The sequence below is a fragment of the Embiotoca jacksoni genome, unplaced genomic scaffold (assembly GCF_022577435.1).
Source record: "Embiotoca jacksoni isolate LCO1_2020_lvr unplaced genomic scaffold, fEmbJac1.0.p SCAF_13, whole genome shotgun sequence".
In the NCBI taxonomy this organism is placed as follows: Eukaryota; Metazoa; Chordata; class Actinopteri; family Embiotocidae; genus Embiotoca; species Embiotoca jacksoni.
The window spans coordinates 742,254-758,346 of NW_027185263.1; the positions used below are offsets into that span (position 1 = coordinate 742,254).

The 16,093-nt window shown below is 40.8% G+C and overlaps 1 protein-coding gene across 1 annotated transcript; it reads left to right on the forward strand.

Moving 5' to 3' along the window:
• The first annotated feature begins 1,271 nt into the window (after positions 1 to 1,271).
• On the forward strand, positions 1,272 to 16,072 carry pou2f3 (POU class 2 homeobox 3). The gene is made up of 13 exons (XM_069145792.1): positions 1,272 to 1,344; positions 1,642 to 1,698; positions 6,745 to 6,773; positions 8,784 to 8,885; positions 9,944 to 10,049; positions 10,552 to 10,640; positions 11,481 to 11,657; positions 11,816 to 11,957; positions 13,148 to 13,281; positions 13,667 to 13,831; positions 13,935 to 13,977; positions 14,198 to 14,306; positions 14,966 to 16,072. The coding sequence occupies exons 2-13, from the start codon at positions 1,650 to 1,652 to the stop codon at positions 15,006 to 15,008; spliced, it is 1,188 nt and encodes a 395-aa protein (XP_069001893.1). The 5' UTR covers positions 1,272 to 1,344; positions 1,642 to 1,649; the 3' UTR covers positions 15,009 to 16,072.
• The last annotated feature ends 21 nt before the right edge of the window (positions 16,073 to 16,093 follow it).

Below are 16,093 nucleotides of genomic sequence, written 5' to 3' on the forward strand. Positions count from 1 at the left end.
TTAAGAACATGTTTATTTATTGCTTTGGCTTGTCAACAACAAATGAGCACAACTTTGAGGATTTTTGAGGTACACGGAAACTAATTGGATTGACATTTACTTGAAAAAGAATCTCTGTAATTATTTTTCTTGGTGTTTTTTACTTAGGAAATCTTCAAGTAAAGTTGACTCATTGTTAAGAATCATTAAATCAAAACTATTTAAATAGATTTTCACAGCAAATTTAATCCGTACACAGAAAATGTACAGACCCTTTCCATGTAATTACAAAACCTCTATAAAATGACTTCATATTTCAGGATTATTCAACCAGGTTTTTTTTTTTTTACTTTATTTAAAGAAACATTTAAGTAATATTTAAATAATATTTCATCCACCTCCCACGACTCCACAGCACTATTATAATATGGATTTCTTTCATTTATAACATGGGCTACTTTTTACTCAATAAAATTGTCTCAATTTGAGGCGTAAAAGATGTTTTTCAAAATGCATGCTGACATGATAATGCAGCTACTGCTTTATGTTCACGCCAGCAAAACAAAAACAGATTAGATATGACAAGTTGTCAAAATTACAGGATAGAATTTAAGTTGAATTTCTAAAATAAGTCATAATTTTGTCTTATATGTCTAATTGTCTCCTAATATTTACACATTTTGACTTTAAGACAACTTGAAATATGAAAATCAGAAAGACCAAGTTTATTAAAATGCACTTCTTCTTCCAAACATCCTGTTGTTATCCAAAGCACCTGAGGAGGACGCCTTTCTGTGTGGACACACACACACACACACACACACACACACACACACACTCACACACACACTCTCACTCTCACACACACACACACACACACACACACACACACACACACACACACACACTCACACACACACTCTCACACACACACACACACACACACACACACACACTCTCACTCTCACACACACACACACACACACACACACACACACACACACACACACACACACACACTCTCACACACACACACACACACACACACACACACACACACACACACTCTCACTCTCACACACACACACACACACACACTCTCACACACACACACACACACACACACACACACTCACACAAAAGTGTGCAGTGACCACATTGTTGTTTTATGCAAACAGTCTGGAGCTCCATAGGACGCACAGAGGCGCATGCAAATGAGCCCTCAGTTCCTCTGACGGGAACGTTTCTCCACTCAGGAAAATGCCGACGAGCCTCCGCGGATTTCTAAACTTTTCACCCCCACACTTGTTTTTCTTTTCAATAGAGCAGAGAGACGGAGGAGCACCTGCAGCAGCACGAACTCAGGTGAGTCCCTCCTCCCAGCACAGGCTCACTAATAACTCCCTGATGTCTTAATTATGTCATGATTTGAGGTTTAATTGCAGTTTCTGGAGGTGGTGATGATGGTGCGGATATCTGCCTCCATTATGAATATTACCAGCAGGAAACAGGCTGCAGCGCGCAGAGTTTGTGCGGTCGTGCGCGTGCCGGGGAGGGCGCATTAGAATAAACTCCAGATCATTTTCCTGGGTGGCCCGAGTGCTGCAGTGTCCCGGTGAAGTTACAATCCTGTAGGAAAATCAGCCATATTTATCGTTACAGATATTAAGATGAGCGCAGACGCGGTGGAGCAGTCGGAGGCTGCAGCGGAGCAGGCAGGTGAGGAGATTTTAACACACCTGAAAACACCTGAAACTCAACGTACAGACTCAGAGCAGCATGATGGGAGTCAGGAGAGCTGCTGTTTATCCGGACAGAGTCTCTTCATGTCTTTAAAGTTGAAAAATTTGTATTTAATCTGATCTTTTGGGCAAGTTTATGTGCCAACTGTAATGCGAGAAAAAAAATCATAAAAAATATACTTTTGTATGTGGAAAGTATGTCAGTGTGAAATATCGTATTATATAAAACATAAAATATATAATCCTGACATTTATTTTCTAAATTTGAGTTCACTTGAAGAACTTTTTGGTTCTTTGGTGAAGAAATAGAACAATTTAAACAAATCAAACTGGAAGAAGCAGCATTTTGTCCCTTTGTGTGTGTGTGTGTGTGTGTGTGTGTGTGTGTGTGTGTGTGTGTGTGTGTGTGTGTGTGTGTGTGTGTGTGTGTGCGTGGTGGCAGTTGGATGCCGCACCAGGATGCACCTCGGGCTGTTTGCAGCCGAGAGGCCCACAAAATAAAAGCAGGAACCAGAAAATGTGGAACTTTTGATTTGAGACAACAAAGGCTGCAGGAGGGAAGTGAACGCCTCATGGAAGTGAATGTAGAGAGCTGCAGTTTAGGTTGTACATCAAGAAAGTTTACACACATTATAACAAACACAAAAAAGTTCAGACACTTTCATCCTCGCATATAATATATATATATATAAACATTTTACTTTGTCTACGAGGCTTTTATTGTGAAATGTGGAGGAAGAACCTTGCGAGATATTATTCAAATGAGGACAATGTGATTGGATGGTGAGTTTTTGTGCAGCTTTCTGGACATTGGATTTGTTAAATGGTTTAAAGGGTTAGTTCACCCAAATGTTAAGAAAATAAAAGAAAAAAGGAATTTTAAACCTGCTGATATTTCTGAGTTTTATGGTTTTCAGATGAGATTTCTGCCTCCACAGTGTAATGAAAGTGAATTTAATGTCATGTTAAAGATTACATGACAGCGTTTTTTATGAGTTTTCATAATTGCAAGCAGAAAAGAAAATTTTAGATTTTCAGTAAAAAAAAAAGAAGCTAATTTCACATAATGTTTTGGACTTTAGTTTTTACCATATTTGTGTAAAACTTTCCAAAAGTTCAGAAGAGCCAGAAAAGATAATAAATAAAACATAAAAAGCTTTAAGAATAAACGTGTTAAAGAAGTCCACGGTGGTTTTAGATCTGGGTAAAGTCAAGAAAACTCAGCATGTTTGTCTTTTTAATTAAACTGATCTACGTGTTTTCTTCCTTTTAAACAAAATACTCACAGTTACAGTTTAATGTCATTTTTTAAAAAGCTGTGAGCAACACAAAGAAAATCAGAGAATTCCTCCAAAAATGAAAGTATCTGAATGGAGATATTGATCATTGATCATCTGATTTGATGTGTTTTTGATGTAATTTGGGTGAACTATCTCTTTATCTGAGCAGGTTGTTTTCTACCTTTATGAGACACGAAGGCCTGAATCAACGTTAACTTTTCTCTTCTGCTGCACGTTTTGTCTTCAGGCTGTTCAGGTGTTGTTTTTTTATTCTCTGCTGAAGATTTCCCAAGTTTTGGAAAACTTTTTCATAGTCATAATAATTATTAAAACGTGCACATTTTTAATAGAAAAACTGGCAAACACTGCTGCGGTGTTCATGTTGATGTTCGTGCAGCTGCTCGCTGACTTGAACCTGTCGGATAGAAATCACCTTTACGTTGGAGCTGAAACTAATGTGACAGTGACAGATACTGAAGTGTGTGTCCAGAGATCTGTGTGTGTGCGTGTGTGTGCGTGTGTGTGCGTGTGTGTGCGTGTGTGTGCGTGTGTGTGCGTGTGTGTGTGTGTGTGTGTGTGCGTGTGTGTGTGCGTGCGTGTGTGTGCATGTGTGTGCATGTGTGTGCGTGTGTGTGCGTGTGTGTGCGTGTGTGCGTGCGTGTGCATGTGTGTGCGTGTGTGTGCGTGTGTGTGCGTGTGTGTGCATGTGTGTGCGTGTGTGTGCGTGTGTGTGCGTGTGTGCGTGCGTGTGCATGTGTGTGCGTGTGTGTGCGTGTGTGTGCGTGGTCGATACTTTTAGGAGACGATGTCGGTTTCTTTCACGTGCAACACATCCATGTTGACTTCTTTCACTTTAACGTACGTTGTACGTTTATTTAAAATATTTTCTCAAAAAACAACAATACTCAGACGGCATCATATTTTTCTCTCTGGCTGTTTTCACTGTTGGAAAGTTGATGCATTTGAACCTAATTATTAAAACAGCGATGATTTCTGACAACATTCATTTCACAACATGTTAAGTTTGTCTCGACATTCACATAGTTCAGTTTCTTCGTGTTGTTTCTGTTCTGGAAGCTTCAAGAAGCTTTAAAACTACACAGAATAATATGAAGATGCTGTTTTAAACATGTTTGCATGACTCAAAATATAATAACACATGAAAAAAGTTCCTCTGCAAATTAAAACAATACTCAGAGTCTGAAAATATCATCAACAACCAAAACAAACATGAACATAATTCATGTATCGTACTTTAATACAAATTTACTTGAGTATTTCCATTTTTAAGCTGCTTTAAACTTTCACTCTTTGACATTTTAGAGGTACATAATGTACTTTTTACTCCACTACATTTATTTGACAACTTTAGTTACTTTTCACAATAAAATATTTCATCACCTTCCTGTCCTGTGAAAACTACGTATATCTCCCAATTCTATGAATTTGATATTTTTCTGGCAAACTGAAGTATTAAATAGTTTTTTACCAGCTGAGAAAAAAAAATCCACTTTCCTCTGAAGTTAAATCAACTGTTCAAAATTCAAATTCATTCCAGAAACATCCATAAAAACACACAAACGGAGTGAGTTTAACAGGATTTAAAAACAAAAGTGACGGTTAAACGAGCCGTGATGCTAAAAGTGAAACTGAAGTTGAAATAATTTAAGGTTTAAATATAGAACATAAAATGTGACGTAGCTGCCCGGTATGTCCTAAAATTAAAGACTCATTAGAGGAATATTAAAAGTCTGTATGGTCTCAGCATCATGAAGAGTTAAAATAGGACAGATTTTCGAGATATTTAATATTTATTTTATTTTGTAATGTGTCCGTTTGCAGATTCTGGAAAACAAACTAACAAAAATATTCATGCTTGAAAAAGAGTTCTTTTATTTTGAAGGTTAAAGTTTGGTGATATATTCTTTATTAAAAGACAAAAAAACGAACAGGGAATTGATCCGACTGTGCAGCTGAAGTCTGACATATTTGATTTATTGTTGTCTAAAAAACATTAAAAACAACACAATAAACACTAGTTTATTTATAACTGATGTAAATATTAATAGTTTGTACTAATCCTCTGACAGATGAACTATTTATTCCTGTTTGCTAAAAAAGGTGAGGTGTGGAAGTCAGAGTGTTTTACAGATGTGCCGACACATGGATTTTATTGTTAAAACAAGAATATTGAATGATTTCCTGCAGCAGTAATGAACAGTCGTGTGTGCAGCAGTGTGAGATGGTGTCGTGTGCCGTCAGTCTGCAGGATGATGATGATGATGATGATGATGTCACAATCAGCCTGCAGACAAACTGAAGTCAAACAGCCGAAGAGATGACGGGATGATGCCAGTTTAACCTCCTTCAAAAACTATTCAGACGAAACCGACGCATTTCTGCGTGTGTGTGTGTGTGTGTGTCTGTGTGTATGTATGTATGTGTGTGTGTGTGTGTGTGTGTGTGTGTGTGTGTGTCCCAGGCTTCCTGCGCTCTCAGCTGATTTGCATGTCTTGGTCATTTACATACTGGAAGCTCCACCTTGGAGCTGGCTGTGCTGAGGGGGAGGGGGGGAGGGGGAGGGGGCATGTGTGGGGGGTCACAGGTGTATTTGCATTGTTCACACACACACACACACACACACACACACACACACACACACACACACACACACACACACACACACACACACACACACACACACACCCGGAGTCAAAATGGCCCTATTTGACATTCAAATGATGCGACCTTATCCAGCACACCTTTGTACTCTCCTCCTCCTCCTCCTCCTCCTCCTCCTCCTCCTTCTCCTCCTCCTCCTCCTATTCTTCCTCCTCCTTCTCCTCCTTCTCCTCCTCCTCCTCCTCCTCCTCTCAGCTCTGAATCTTCTTCTAAAGAAGTGTGTTTTTGAACACACACTATATGTGCTCGAGGAAGTATTCAGATCCTTCATACATTAAAGTATTACCACAAAAATACTCTAAAATAGGACTTAAGTTTGAAAATATAATCAGAAAAAAAGTACCTAAAGTGTAAAAAGTAAAAGTCCTCAATTCTGTATTAATTTAGTGTCTATTTTCTCTGTCAATCACTTGGTTGTGGCCTCAAATTATCTACCAAAATACGACCAAAGTGATGTTTTAAATAGTTTTATTTGTTTGACTAATAGTTCTTCAGTTTTCAGTCATTTTCAGATAAGAAGCAGAAAAATTCTCACTTTTGAGAAGTTAAAACTTAAAATTTGTTGACGTTTTTGCAAGCAAAATAATTGTAAACTAATTCTAAATACATGTAAAGTCTTAATTGTTATAATAATTAATCAATGCTGTAAAATAAATATCTACTTTTAGGGTTTATTTATTGGGTAATGTGGCAGGTTATTCTCACTGAATTGTGCTGTGAATCTGTTTTTGTTACTGATGTTTGTGTTTTTTGTTTTCATGTCCGTCTTTTAACTTGTTTGAAATAAATATTGCGACTGTAACATAACATCAACTTGTAGTCGTGTTTAAAACCAAAACAAATCAAAAAGCTGCCAAAAGCAGAAAAACTCGACTTTATTTTCTAATATTCAGTTTTAATTTGAAATAAATGGAAATTCTTTGACTCCATTTGTAAATTCTGTCACTGCAGCAGAAACAAAAAATAAGAAAATAACAACACTGAAATTCTCACATTTACTCTGAATGTCGCCGTGAAGAAGTTTCAATAATCTGAATCTCTTTTCCTTTTTTAACTCGCAGAGCGAAACGGACTTGACTTCAGTCGACATGTAAGTAACTTCGATCGCTTCTTTAATTACGTTCTCGTTAATGAGGTCGTCAGTGTTGGTTTGATTTCCTGCTCAGAAATGTTTGTTTCCAGCACTCAGCAACTTTTTAAAAGGCTCAGGAGTTTCCTAACACATTTTTTGGACACTATTTTTAAAGTTGGATTAATACACATTTGGTGCGCCAAAAGCCCATCATCACGGCAGAGCCTGCAATACACCCATCCGTCCACTAGGAGATGTCTTTGACATGCCTAGCATCATCCAGACGTGCGAAAAACATGTATGTAAACAGAAGCAGGTCACGTAAAGGAGGTCTGTTTCATACGGCATCGCTGAACTAACAACGCCAGAAAAGTAGCTGGTGATTCGAGTCGAGGAGGAAAGAAGGATTTAATTATCCGACTGGAATTATCTGGAAATGGTCAACAGAGACGCTTGAAATGCTTCAGAAAGTCAACGGCAATGAAGCTGTTCTGAGTGACGTTCACGTTTCTAGTGAATTCGTTCAGAGTCAGACCGTCAACACCAACTTCTACCGGGACCTCCGGAGGCGTCCGAGGGTTGTTAGCTGTCTGTTAGCTTCAGTTTAGCTGTTTTTAAAAAAAAAAATCTAAATTAGCTGTTAGCTTTGTTCTGAGTTCTGTTGTGATGTTATGAGGCATCTGAAGGAAAACATTCGCTGCCAACAACATTTTTATAATTGTTTTTCCCGCCTCCTGATTAGTTTCACCTGTCCCTCGTTGTCCTTCCCTCCCTGCTGTTTTTACCCGTCTGTTCCACCCCTCTTCAAAGGTGAACGTCACTCGGAACACGTCGCCCGGCTCATCGGGTCTCTGTTGACCATTTAGAGTTTGACAACAAAATCTGCTGTTTCTCTGTTCCAGTTTCAGGTCCGTGGTGACATCACTAACGTTCACGTCCCAGTAGTCACAAAAACACAATCTTGATTAATTGAAGAAACTTGAAGTATTTCCTCATGAAGGTTGTTGTTTCCTCCTGCTCCAAACTTTTTATTCTGCAACACAACAACATGAACCAACGTCAGAAATCCTGAGAGACAGCTGGACCGACCACGAAGTTCAGGCCGAGTTAAGAGTTTATGAGGAGAAAACCGTCCAGCAGAAACTTTGCGTCAGTATTAACAAGGTCGGCTTTGTACGTTTGTCACTGTTTTGTTTCGTCACAGGTAAAAATGATGCAGTTAAAACTGCCACAGACTTCTTTTTAAAAACACCAGCTGACTAATTTGCCTAATCTCCGTGAGGCTTAAGAGGAACCGGCCTTTAGTTCCTTGGAAAGTTCTGGTTGAAACACGTCTAAGGAGTGACGTTCCCTGTCCAGAAAATACAGAAATGAATTCCCTAAAGCAGATGGACACTAGTTTTTACTTAAATGGGTGGAAATAGAGGATTTGTTGGACTCTTTTTAGTTAGTTTATTTTAGATGACCAATTAATTGTTGGTTTTGGGCTTTTTTTAAAGTGATTTTTTTTTTTTTAATAATATAAACATTTCAGATGATCAAAAGACTTTCTGTATCCTTTGACTGAATTAATGACGAAGCTGGTTTGTAGTCTAAATAACTCGGAGCCATGGGAACACGTGTACTGTGACCTCAGACATCCAACCGACTTTCAGACAGCTAACGTCCTCGGGTTGAGCTGCCTGATGTCAACATGACTTCCATCTCTTCGCAAACAAATCTAATAGTTTGCAGCTATTTGGATTCTACTCCAAATAATCGTTTTCGCACCGAGGGAGCGTTTGTCTCTCGGTGCTTTCAGGAAGTGCCACGGCTCTCATGGGTTAGCGATGGAGGGGGGGGGGGGTATTTGCATACTAGCTTGCCCAAAGGGAGCAACAGAGTCTATCAGTCTTTGTTTCATGTTTAGTGACCAAACTGGTCCTGAAGTGACAGATCTGCCGCTGGGCGCAGCACTCATGAAGGCTGACAACGTTCCCCATCATCTGTCCATAAAGACAGTTAACTGTTGTGTTTTTGGTGTTTTAGATAAAGACAGAGGACATCAACAACTCGCCCCACTCAGCCTCCACGCTGAAGACATGTCACCTGACTCAGAGCTCTCCGGTTCACGGACCTCAGCTGACCGGGGTGAGAACATGGAGCCCGTGCACCGCTTATGATCAGATCTCACCGCCGCGCTCTTTATGTACAACATCACGTACAGAAATAAACGCGTAAACAGGAGGAGAGAAGAGTGGACGCAGCTCCGTCTGTTAGAAAAGTAGTTTTGTAAATGTCTGAACACTCGAGTTTGTAATTCCCAACCTGAACCGTCAGACTCGAGCCGATCACCTCGGCTCAGGCTCAGATTATTGAATTATTCCAGCGGTCTGAGAGCGTCGGGCTCTGCGCTGCGGTCGATCAGTGAACTGTGCGAGGGGGCGGTGCCTCTTACACAGCTGTGGGTCTGATGTGGGTCAGAAATTAAAAAACTAAACCCAGAGGAGGCTTTGGCGGAACCAGCGTCAGGCAGACAGACTGAGCTTTTATTCAGAAAACAGCTGATTTATAGATCCTAGTTCAGTCTGCAGGAAATCTTACTTCTTCCTGAACAGGTTTAAACTGGCTTTAGACTCCTTTTGGACTTGGTTGAAGACTGGCTTTAAGACTGGCTTTAAGACTGGCTTTAAGACTGGTTTTGGACTGGTTTTGGACTGGTTTTACACTTGGTTTAGACTGCTTTTAGACTGGATATATACTGGTTTTATAGCTGGTTTAAGACCGGTTTCAAGATTGTTGCTGGACTGGTTTTAAGACTGGTTGTAGAACTGGTGTTCAGGACAACTGTATCTGGACAGATGTTAATACCAGATGTGTTGTTCTCCTGACAAGGAGAAGACAAAAGACATTTGATCATTGTGTCATTTTTTTTAAACTTTTTTGTCAGCTAAGTGTTTTAATGACAAAACGATTAACGTTGCTGCAGCTTCACATGGTTTTGGGAAATTTAACCTGTCGTAAATCATCATATTTAATAACCTGATTTCATGTCTTTTGTGAAAAATATAGTGGACTAGAATCATAAAGTAGCATAAAATCAAAATATGAATGTACCTCAGTTATTCACCAGTAAAGTGCTTTACAAATGTATTTTGCAGTGAAGCACTGAATCCTTACACATCATTCATTGTATTTTTGTGTTGCAGGATCTGACCTCTCTTCACACCATGCAGCAGCTGGTCCTGATGCCGTCGTCTCACCTGTCCTCTCCGTCCTCCTTCCTGCTCTCCCAAAATCCCTCCAGTCACCAAGGTGGAGTCTCAGAAAGCCTCCACAGATCAGATCCGCAGGCCTGTGATCAATAGATAGAGATGGTTTTAGAAACGGCTTCATTTAAAGGACCAGTGCAACATTTTGGGGCACGAGGAAGTGTACAGCAACTGGTTAGCTTAGCATCAAACCAACCAACTAGCATCTCTAAAAGTCACTAATTACCGTGTCGTATCTTATTTGTAATAAGTGAAGAGTAAAACCAATAGTTTGGGGATTTTACGGGAGGATGTGTGCTGGAGTCAAGGCATGGTTAGCCTAGCTTAGCATCAAGACGGAAAGGCGGGAAAACACCAACAAACTGCAGTTTAAAAATATAACTTCAACTAATCCATCGTACCCATTTTCTTTTTCTTTTTTTTTTATTCTAAAACAAAACAAGATTTTTTTTTTTACATTCAGGGATTATTTCTTTACAAACAACAAACAATACACGAAGACTTCCGGCTCTTATTGATCCAACTCCGTCTGTCTTCCTCTGCAGCTCTTCTGCAGCAGAACCTGCTGTCACTTCCTGGTCAGAGTCAAGCCGGTCTTCTTCAGCACCAGCCGGGACTGGCGCTGACTCCACAGGTAAATCCAATTTATATCAAATATAACGCACCAAAGACGGGAAATAAGAAGACTACAAGTGTAAACAATGCATTTATTAAAACACCACAAAACCCCGCTTCATTCACGCTTCGTATCCGGCGAAGTAAATGTATGCAGCACATTTGGTAGACAAATAAAGGGGTTAAGCTTCAGCTAAATGTAGTTTGGAAATGCACTTGGTTGTGGTTTGGAAACATCACGGTTACAATAGCGGTTTTACAAAGATTGGACGCACTACATGCCCGTCTACCACCCCAACCTCCTCACCCTTAAATCATAACCTTCACGTTTATTACAATATTGTTTCAAATTAAGAAGAAAATGGGAAAAATACCAATTAAAAAAAGTGAGATAATAATTGATTCAGAAGAATCTAAAGCGACATGTACTGTTTAAATCGACAATAATCAATATCTTTACCTTAACAAATGATCACAAAAAAAGGTAGGAAATATGTTTTCAGAACAAAAAACATTCCTAAGAAAGCCACTTCAGGCTCCCAAACACCAGACAGACAAAGTTAGCGACACCGTGGAGCCTTTAGCAGCTAAAGAGCCAAACATGTTCCTCGTGGTGGAGACCAAAACCAGAGCAAAGAGGGAATATTGGAAACGAATGCTGTCACCAAATAGCCCCCAAAAAAAACAAACAAACAAACAAAAACAATCATTTGATTCAGGTTCAAGGATACAACAAGAGGAAAGAAGTGTATTGTAGGTGACCAGGAAGGAGCACTAACGACTTGTTAAAGGACTTTAACAACCTGCTTGTTTGTGGTGTAATTCCACCACCTGGAGCTGAAGATGTTCTCTGATCTAGGCCATGAGCCGCTCCGGTCTGGCGGGACCTTCGATGGAGAACCACATGGACATGTCCCACCTGCAGATGCCCAAACACATGTCGATACCGACGCAGGACGAACCCAGCGACCTGGAGGAGCTGGAGCAGTTCGCCAAAGCATTCAAACAGAGACGCATCAAACTGGGCTTCACGCAGGTAAACGAGGAGAAAGAACGCCTTAAAGACCTTAAAACGGACCTCACGCCCCTGAACACATCACCGTCTCATCGCTTAGTCCGAGTCAACATTTGTGCCAAATTTGAAGAGGGAGGGGCTTATTGAATGTATATTAAATGTGCTGGTGTTGATCACAGGGAGACGTGGGCCTCGCGATGGGAAAACTGTACGGGAACGACTTCAGTCAGACCACCATCTCCAGGTTCGAGGCTTTAAACCTCAGCTTCAAAAACATGTGCAAACTCAAACCTCTGCTGGAGAAGTGGCTGAGCGACGCAGGTACGACACGCCTCATCACTGCTTTCATCACCAGAACCATGGATTGCAAAAACAGAAGCAACATTTTACATAATTAATATTTAAATGCACAAGAATAAGTACTGATGTTCAATATTATTGAGGAGTGTGTTATGACTCTGCATCATCTGGCTTTAAAGTTTGAAACATGTGGAAAAGGAACCATCTAAATATCTGAAATCAACGAGGCTATCTTTATATAATTAACAGTTTCAATTCAGTTTTTCATGCTACTGAAATATGTATTGTTTTATTTCTATAGATTCTAGTTTTGTTGGAGGTAAAATTGTACTTTTTTATCTTTATTTTGTTTCGCTTGGAAATATGTTGAACAGTATTTTTACTGTAAGAAGAAAAAAGGCCTCCAAACTTTCAGTCTATTTTATTAGAAAACAAAAGGAGAAAATGTAAAACCAGATATTGAGGGTTGTTTCAGGGGGGTTATGTTTGGAGGTGACGGGAGGAGGTTCATTACCTGCAGGAACTCAGAGCTTCGTGGTTTAAAGACGAACCAACCTGTCCTGAACATGAACACGGTTTATCCTCTGTTTCCGCACAATTTCCATTTCAGTGACTAAAATGTCGTCGTGAATGGAAAGTAGTTGGATAGAAACGAGAAGGCGACTGAGTGCCGTGCCGAAAAGAGTGAACAGCTTTTTCACCGCAGAGAAGTCGGCGTCCAGCCGGAGCCTGAATCTCACACCGAGCTGGAAGGCAGATTTTTTTGATGCCATTCGTTACACCTGCTGGTTTTCCTGCTACGACATGCTGTGAAAATGTTTGTTAACCAAAATAAAACTGGTTCAGACCTGGATTTGCAAAAGGCAGATTAGTGGGATTAATGGAGATGCAAAAACCTAAAAATAACAACGCTTTCTCAGTGACGTTTAGTGGTTTTGGATCCAAACCAGATCTCAGGGCCGACAAACAAAGGACTTCAACGTCACCACCGGTGTTCAAATCTCAAGTACAAGTGTGCATCAAGTTTCTTCAATGTTCGATTGATTTCATTGGTAAACTTGACTTGACTAAAAACTGGTTTAGCAGGACAAAAACTCTGATTTATCAGTTCACACGGAAACAAAAGCACGAAATCTGCTCTGAAAGCCGTTCTCTTGGTTTCACTGATGTTTCAGAAGCAACGCTGAACGTTGTGTCCGTTTTCCCGCCAGAGAACTCGCCGTCCGACTCGATGAGCAACGCTTCGTCGCTGCCGCCGCTGATCGAAGGCTACGGACGCAAACGGAAAAAGAGGACGAGCATCGAAACCAACATCAAGCTGACGCTGGAGAAAAGATTCCTCGACGTAAGATCGACTCGAACACGAACACCTGTTTTCATAGTCCGCCGGTAAGGTGCAGGAGAGGAACAGAGTTCTTACTTTTAAATGGGAATATTTGAGGCCGACCACGGAAACTCTAATTCATTGAGGAGATCTGGTATCGAGCAGATAGAAAAGTCAGTGAGGGGCGACCGGTTAGAAAGTCTCTTACAGAGAATCATTTTGGATCTCCACATTAGAAGCCCGGTTTCAATGGAGAACTTCATTTGTCTCCATTTTTGTAACTGTGCCTTTGTGTATTGTATTTCAACAAAACCATCTTTTGACCATCTGTTTTAGATATCCAGATGATACATGAATATTCAGGCAGACTTCCGACGCTAACATCACCAACGTCTTTGGTTTTCAGAACCCGAAGCCCAACTCGGAGGAGATCACCCTGATCTCCGAGCAGCTGTCCATGGAGAAGGAGGTGGTCCGGGTTTGGTTCTGTAACCGCCGTCAGAAGGAGAAACGGATCTACTGCCCGGTGGCCGGTTTACCCATCAAATCCCACAGCTACACCTCCAGAATGGTTAGCTAAGAAAATCTATTTTCACAGTCATACATTAAGAAATTATAAAAGTTGTTCTTGATAAAGTTAATACATTTTTAATGTCTTTTCGACCCTGTTTCAGGCCTCAGGTTCCAGATCCTACAGCCCTCTGGCTTCAGGCGGAGGCAAGTCCAGCTCAAGTATCGATAATGTGCCTTTTAATTAAACCTGATTAAATCTTACTGTGACTAAAACTCTGAGTTACTCTGTAACAATATGTATTTTCCCAGATTTTAGCTTTAGAATGTTTTACAACTTAACTTTCACACTAGTCGTTAATACAATAGTGTTTTAGTGGTTTTACCCGAGTACATAATCAATCATGTTTTGACCCGTTTCTTCCAGCTTCATCAAATTCGTCCCCAAACAGCCGTGAAGCTTCTCCCAACCGTCTTTCAGCCGTCTCGGCCGCGCTGACGTCTCAGGTCAACCCGGCTTCCTACAGCACGGCGGGGTGAGAAAACATTCACGTCAACAGTTTTCTCTGCGTGCACGTTAAAGGTGAAATATGTACGTTCTGCACGTAATACCGCTTTGTACCTGAGGAGGCGACAGTGAGTCGCTGTAGCTTCCAGTTGCTTTGTTCGTATTTTGCGTTTTTGGAGAGAAAACAGCCACAGCAAAGAAAACGTACAATAAGTTGGACAGTTTTTCAGCGAGCAATCGGTGCAGCAGGTTTTGCTGAATGTGGACAGAACCAGGCTAACAGTTTCCACCCGTGTCCATTGTCTGTGCTAAGCTAAGCTAATTAACTGCATAGTAGCCTCATAATGAAAGACGTCAGTCTTCTCCTGCAGCTCGCGGATAGAAAGCCAATAGATTTATTTCTTAAATAATGATTCATCACGCATTATTTAAAGGAAGAGTTTGTCATTTTTACAGAAATGCATTTTCACTTTGTGGCGTAGAGTTTGATTCTCATGTCCGTTAGCTTAGCTTAGCATAAAGATCCACTTCTGAGTTCCTCCAAAACTCTCTAATTAACACGCTCTTTCTTCTGGGTCCAAATCCAAACGGAAAATAAGTGAATTATGTGCAGGATTGTTCCAAAAACAGACTCTCTGTATTGTGTATGTGAGAGGATGACCCGGCGACCCTCCCTTCGTGTTTCAGGTCCTGGTACCGCTCGTGGAACCCGGCCACGTACCATCACTGAAACCTGAACCGGATCGTCACGTGGCTTCAGGAGATTTCTTTGTTTGAGAAGGAAGACGGAGCGACACGACGACCCGGTAACGAGCGGGTCACGACTACAGGCCGAAACCTTTTCACGGACACGGAACGACGAAGCGGCGGCTCGGTGCCGAGGACCGTCCGCGACGCGCCACGAAGCTGTCAATACTTTTTATTCATCGCTCATCGCAGGTCCGACGGCCTCCGGCTGTTTGACTTGCGACTTTTTTTATTCTGCTGCAAACAGAAGGAACACCGGTGGGAAACGTCCCGTCGGCGGAGCCGGCGTCTCACGGCTTTAACCTCCGAGACGAAACAAGAGTTGTTGTTTTTATGTTGCCGAGTTGTTCTTTCACGTCCTTCATCGCTGTTGCTGTTATTTTTATGCTCATATTATAGTTTGTGTTGTGTTCGGAAATCTCTCTCTACGTGCTGCCGGCCTGTTGAAATAAATACGCAGTCAAAACAAAGAGATTTCAGGGGCTTGTTCATGACTGGTGTAAAAAGGTTCCCATAGCAACCACAGTGAAACATCGTGATTGTGTAACCGCTCACTTATTGGCACCATTGTTGATGAGTGTCTTTGATGTTTGGTCATTTTATCTCTCACAACTTGGTTCTTTCGTTGTGCGGTCAGTTACGACATCTTTGAGGCGGAGATGTGCAGAAAAAGAAGAAACGAAAGACGTGACGACTCGTTAGCGAAGCCGCTTCGAGGAAACTGAAACTTGTGATAAGTTATTTAGTGTCGTTCAAATTTCAGTTCCTCCAGGATTTCGTGTTGCGATAAAAACAATGTTGAATCCTAAAAAAAGCATTGAAAACTATTCATCAGATGTTTAGATAATGATGATAAGTGCTAAATAAAGGAGGTTAAATTCAGGTGTTGAACTTGAAGCAAACGTGCTCGGCAAAACCAGATTTCATTATTTTGATTAACCGATCTGACGAAAGAATTCAACAAAAACGGTCGTTGTTTCGCACCTACAGACACGAAGAGCAGCAGATATTTAGATTTATGGTTTATAATTCTGTTTCCTGCAATAAAATATCCAATAAAATGTTCCA